Genomic DNA, 5,994 nt, shown 5'->3' with positions numbered 1-5,994 from the left:
CTCGGGTTATTCTAGATGAAGAACTCCCTGCAAATTTTAAGCAGTCCACTCTGGGGGAATATGATGGGAGTTCAGATCCGGAGGAGCATTTGGGAAGATTTGAAAATGCAGCTCTATTACATAGATATTCGGATGCAATTAAGTGTCGGGTTTTTCTCACTACTCTGGTAAGATCAGCTCAACAGTGGTTCAACCTCCTACAACCTGGTAGTATTCGGAGTTTTAATTACTTCAGTTCAGCTTTTCTACACCAATATGCGAGTAGCAAGACATATTTGAAGACTTCCCTCAGTTTGTTTAATCTTAAGCAAGCTGAGGTGGAACCCTTGCGTGAGTATGTTCAGCGCTTTAACACAGCAGCTCTGGAAGTACCTGCTGCCACTGCTGACACCTTGGTGAATTCTTTCACACAAGGGTTGAGGGGAGGGGAGTTTTTTAAATCATTGGTTAAGAACTTCGACTTATGATGAGCTCCTTAGCCGAGTTGAGAAGTATATGAATTTGGAGGATGCACAGAGACAAAGAAGGCATGAAGGGACGTCTGGAATTAAGTCAGGAAGTAAATCAGGAGTAAAGGCGGAAGGTAGATTGGAAATTGGGAGAAAGAGGGCAGCGGAAGAATCAAGCAAAGGAAAAGGGCCCTATCCTTATGTACCTCTTTCAGTGAGCTTGGAAAAAGCGATGCAGGTATGTGAGGAAAGACAAGTGCTTGCGAGACCCCGAAATGCTGAAAGAGGCCCGCGGTTGCCTCCGTCTAATAAATTCTGTGATTTTCATAAAAAATATGGACATTTTACTAATGAATGCCAGAGGCTAGGGGAGGAGGTGCAAAAAATTATTTTTGAAGATGCTCGAATCCGGACTGAGTTGACTCGGAGAGCAAACCCTCCTCGTCAAGGCCGAGCTCCTCAATGGAGGAACCAGGGAAATGAAGCAAGGGGAAACCAACCTGATCCTCAAAGAAGAGCTCCGCGAAATGGTCAGGAAGATAGAGTTGAGCAAATTGCAAATCACCCTCATAGGGGCATGATCAATATGATTTCAGGAGGCACTACGGATGGAGATTCAGGAAGGGCTCGCAAAGCCCACGGGCGCAGGTTGGAAAATTTCGAGGTAAGTGCTCAGCTCGGCTATCCCGCTGATCCGAACATCAGTTTTGGAAGGGAAGATTTAAAGGATGTGGTGATACCTCATAATGATCCTTTATTAGTCACATTTACCATAGCTAATTATGATGTGGCTCGCATATTTGTGGATACTGGGAGCTCAGTGAACATTATCTTCAAAGAAACCCTTGACCAGATGAAATTGGAAGGATTTGAGTTGGACCCAATCACCATGGCATTGTATGGATTCACGGGCCATGCTTTGCAACCCCTGGGACAAATTGTGCTCCCATTGTCTCTTGGAAGTGGAGAGCAGAGAGTAACCAAGATGGCTTGCTTCACAGTCGTGGATGCACCATCCTCTTTCAATGGAATCTTGGGACGCCCTTCCCTGAGCAATTTCCGAGCTGTGGCTTCCACTTACCATCAGAAGTTGAAGTTCCCAATCGGAAAAGAAGTGGGGGTTGTTCGGGGTGATCAAAAGGCAGCTCGGTTATGTTATGTGAATGAAGTAAAGGTTGATGCAAAGAGAAGTAGGAGGGAGTTAGGAATGGTTTCAATAGGCCGGGCACCAAGAGTGTTTGGTCAAAAAGTGTTTTTGGTATCTGAAGAAGGTCATGAGAAGGTTGAGTTAAGTCCTGGAGCTCATATTGTGAAGTTAGCTGCAGATCTCAGCTCCTCAGTGAAGCAAAGCTTGGTCGATTGCTTGAAGAAGAAAAAAGATGTTTTTGCTTGGTCTGTTTCAGAGCTCCAGGGGGTTAGTGCAGACATTATGGTTCATCGACTCAACATTCTTGCGGGAGCAAGGCCGATAAAGCAGAAGAAGAGACACTTTGGACCTGAAAAGGATAAAGTTATTAAGAAAGAGGTGGATGAGCTCCTTAGGGCAGGTCACATTAGGGAAGTGCAGTACCCTACTTGGTTGTCGAATGTGGTCCTTGTCCCTAAGAGTTCAAGCAAGTAGAGGATATGTGTTGATTTTCGAGACTTAAATAAGGCATGCCCAAAAGATTGCTATCCACTGCCTCGAATTGATCAGTTTGTTGAATCTACGACAGGTCATCAATATTTGTGTTTCATGGATGCATATCAAGGGTACCACCAAATTCTTTTGGCAGAGGAAGATCAAGATAAAGTAAGTTTCACCACCTCTCATGGAAATTTCTGTTACAGAGTGATGCCTTTTGGTTTAAAGAATGTAGGGGCTACTTATCAGAGACTCATGGACAGAGTGTTTGCTTCCCTGGTAGGGAGAAATGTGGAAGTTTATGTGGATGATATCCTGGTAAAGTCTCAAGATGATGAGGGTTTGATTACTGACTTGAGGGAGACCTTTGCCACGCTCAGGTCTTACGGAATAAAGCTCAATCCAGAGAAATGTGTGTTTGGAGTAAGAGGAGGCAATTTTTTGGGATACATGGTTACTAAAAGGGGAATTGAGGCTAACCCGGAGAAAGTTCAAGCTATCCGGTCCATGTCTCATCCTAGAAATCTGCAGGAAGTTCAAAGGTTGGCAGGGAGGATAGCGGCACTATCTCGGTTCATATCCAGATCAGCTCATAGAAGTTTATCTTTCTTCAGGGTTCTTCGGAGAGCTAAGAAGTTTGAGTGGGATGCTGAGTGTGGGAAGGCGTTTGAGAATCTAAAAAATTATTTGGCCGAACTTCCTGTGTTGGCTAAGGCGGTGCCGGGTGAACCGTTGTACATCTACCTATCGGCTTTGGAAGGGACTGTCAGCTCAGTTCTCATCAGACAGGAGGGTACAGTTTAGTACCCCATCTACTTCTTCTCACACGCTCTTAAGGGTGCTGAGCTCCGGTATTCAGAGGTCGAAAAGTTGGCCCTTGCTCTTGTTATGACGGCCAGAAAGCTCAGACCTTATTTCCTATCACATCATGTTGTGGTGTTAACTAATAGTCCTATTGGAATGATATTAACTCATGCTGACATTTCGGGACGATTGGTGAAGTGGACTACTGAACTCAGCGAATATGATATTCAATATGAACCAAGAGCAGCGATTAAAGCTCAAGCATTGGCTGATTTTTTAGCTGAAACAAAACACATGGAAGAACAGGGCTTATGGAAGGTGTATGTTGATGGTTCTTCTAACAATGAAGGATGTGGAGTGGGGGTGCTGCTGATATCCCCTCATGGAGATGAGATCAGGTTAGCAGTTAGGTTGGATTTTCGAGCTTCTAATAATGAGGCAGAGTATGAGGCCGTGTTAATTGGCCTCCGAGCAGCTAAACAAGCTGGAGCAGCTAGGGTGCACCTCTACTCTGATTCACAATTAGTAGCTCAGCGGGTGAATGGAACGTACGAAGTTAAAAATGAAAAGTTGAAGGAATACATAAGAACGATAGAGGAAGTTCGGGGTCTCTTTGATGAGGTAATGTTTGAACAATTTCCGAGGGAAAGCAATGAAAAGGTCGATTCTCTTGCCAAGATGGCTAGCTCACTTCATAATTGGAAAAACAAAGAGGTAGTCGTGCAAGTGGAGTTAACACCCTCTACTAAGCTCACACCATTAGCTCAGGACGAGAGTGACTGGAGAAAAGAGCTCTTGGAATACATGGAGAAGGGTGAATTACCAAAGGATCCAAAGAAGGCATATCGGTTGATGCAGAAGAGTCTCCTATTTGTGATGATGGAGGGAGTTCTTTACAAGAGGTCATTTTCTGGGCCTCTTCTCAAATGTTTGAGCCCTAAGGAAGCTCATTATGTCCTGAAAGAGATACACGAGGGGTGTTGCGGCAATCACTTGGGTTCTTATTCTTTAGCCCGTAAAGTGCTCTTAGCAGGATATTTTTGGCCTACTATTCTAAAAGAGGCTCTATCCTTGGTGGTTTCCTGTGATATCTGTCAGCGACATAGCAGACTTCAGCACCAACCAGCGGCATTAATGAAGGGGATAGTGGCAGCATGTCCCTTTGATCAGTGGGAAATTGATATTTTGGGTCCTTTCCCTCCAGCCCCAGCTCAGAAAAAATTCTTATTGGTTGCCATTGATTATTTCTCCAAGTGGGTAGAGGCGGAGGCCTTGGCGCGAATTACTGAAGGAGAAGTTCTGAAGTTTCTATGAAAAAATATCGTGTGCAGGTTTGGAGTACCTAGAAAGCTCATTTCTGACAATGGAAGACAATTTTAGGGAGCTCGGGTACAAGCCTGGTGTAAAGAGATGAAAATTCAACAGCACTTCACATCTGTCCATTACCCTCAAAGCAATGGTCAAGTGGAGGTGACTAACCGGTCTTTGATGCAAAGCTTGAAGACGCGCTTGGGAAAAGCCCAAGGAAATTGGGTGGAAGAGCTCCTAGTGTGTTATGGTCATATCGTACTACACCGAGAATTGGGACTGGAGAGACTCCATTTACTCTGGTATATGGAAATAAGGCAGTCCTACCAGTAGAGATTGGAGAAGAGTCAGCTCGGATCATTTTCTATGATGAGAAAAATGGAGAAAGGAGAATGGAAGACTTAGAATTTCTGGAGGAAAAGAGAGAAGCTGTTGCCATCGGAATGGAGGCGTACAAGAGCAGGATAGCTCGATCCTATAATCGTCGGGTGCGCAGGAAGGGATTTCAGGTAGGAGATTTGGTACTCAGAAGAGTTCAAGATGCGGCTGTAGGCCCTTGACTTTGGTTCAGCTCATCACCTTAGTCACGCCTCTTAGGCCCTTGACTTTGGCTCAACTCATCACCTTAGTTACGCCTCTTAGGCCCCTGACTTTGGTTCAGCTCATCACCTTAGTTACGCTTCTTAGGCCCCTGACTTTGGTTCAGCTCATCACCTTAGTCACGCCTCTTAGGCCACTGACTTTGGCTCAGCTCATCACCTTAGTCACACCTCTTAGGCCCCTTACTTTGGTTCAGCTCATCACCTTAGTTACGTCTCTTTGGCCCCTGACTTTGGTTCAGCTCATCATCTTAGTCACGCCTCTTAGGCCCCGAACTTAGGCTCAGCTCATTACCTTAGTCACATTTTAACTGGAACACATCTGATACTTGGAACATCAGCCAGTACAGGTCGGGAGCTCATGCAAGCTCTCAGGTAACATCAGTCAGGTCAGGTCGGGAGCTCATGCAAGTTCTCGGGTAACATAAGTCAGGTCAGGTCGGGAGCTCATGCAAGCTCTCGGGTCACATGAGCCAGCCCAAGTTGGGAGCTCGGGAGTCCATACAAGCTCCCGGGTCATATAAATCAGCTCAGCTCGGGTGTACGGGAGCTCGGCCAAGGTTCCCCGGTATATTTAACAATTCGGCTCGGGAGCTCAGCTCGGGTGTACGGGAGCTCGGCCGAGGTTCCCCGGCATATTTAACAATTCAGCTCGGGAGCTCAGCTCGGGAACACGGGAGCTCAGCTCGGCCACCTAGAGATCAGCTCAGCTCAATGCCTTTCGGGTGTTAGTTTATTTTTAAGTGGTTATTATGCCTCCCCTTAGGGAGCGCCGCTCGGCCACCTAAAGCTCAGCTCAGATCAGCCCATTTAAGGGTATTAGTAATATTTTCTGTGTTTATCAGGCTTCCTTTAGGGAGCCCCGCTCAGCTCGGCCAACTAGAGCTCAGCTCAGCTCAATGCCTTACGGGTGTTAATATCATTTTCAGCGTTTATCATGTTTCCTTTAGGGAGCTCAGCCCATTTACGGGTGTTAGTATTATTTTCAGTGTTTATCATGTTTCCTTTAGGGGGCTCAGCTCTGCTCAGCTCACCTCAGGGTGTTAAATATTATTTTTGATCTTGTATATGAAAGTTCATCTCATCTCAAGTAGTTAGTGAGGTTAGCTCAGGTTATTATAACATGAAGGAAAAAAGTGAATGAAGTGAGCTTGCATAACACCATAGGAATAAAGGAAATGTTTACATCCACAAAAAACTTAATTAACTG

At 45.4% G+C, this 5,994-nt stretch overlaps 2 protein-coding genes across 2 annotated transcripts; both read left to right on the top strand.

The window, feature by feature from the left end:
- The first annotated feature begins 2,961 nt into the window (after positions 1-2,961).
- LOC140877942 (uncharacterized) lies at positions 2,962-4,191 on the top strand. The gene has a single exon (XM_073281541.1). It carries the CDS (start codon positions 2,962-2,964, stop codon positions 4,189-4,191), a length of 1,230 nt encoding a protein of 409 aa, XP_073137642.1.
- A 49-nt stretch (positions 4,192-4,240) lies between these two features.
- LOC140877941 (uncharacterized) lies at positions 4,241-4,745 on the top strand. The gene is made up of 2 exons (XM_073281540.1): positions 4,241-4,279; positions 4,374-4,745. Exons 1-2 carry the CDS (start codon positions 4,241-4,243, stop codon positions 4,743-4,745), a joined length of 411 nt encoding a protein of 136 aa, XP_073137641.1.
- The last annotated feature ends 1,249 nt before the right edge of the window (positions 4,746-5,994 follow it).

This window comes from Henckelia pumila, chromosome 2 (assembly GCF_033568475.1).
Source record: "Henckelia pumila isolate YLH828 chromosome 2, ASM3356847v2, whole genome shotgun sequence".
NCBI classification, from domain to species: Eukaryota; Viridiplantae; Streptophyta; class Magnoliopsida; order Lamiales; family Gesneriaceae; genus Henckelia; species Henckelia pumila.
The sequence above is the reverse complement of the archived record's forward strand: the minus strand, read 5'-3'. Positions and strand labels throughout refer to the sequence as shown.

Excerpts from the sequence above, each read along its gene's own strand:
- LOC140877942 (XM_073281541.1), top strand. The coding sequence starts at position 2,962 with ATGACGGCCAGAAAGCTCAGACCTTATTTCCTATCACATCATGTTGTG.
- LOC140877941 (XM_073281540.1), top strand. The coding sequence starts at position 4,241 with ATGGAAGACAATTTTAGGGAGCTCGGGTACAAGCCTGGT. Across the intron at positions 4,280-4,373 it reads AGCTCGGGTACAAGCCTGGT|CTTGAAGACGCGCTTGGGAA; the intron begins GTAAAGAGATGA and ends TTTGATGCAAAG.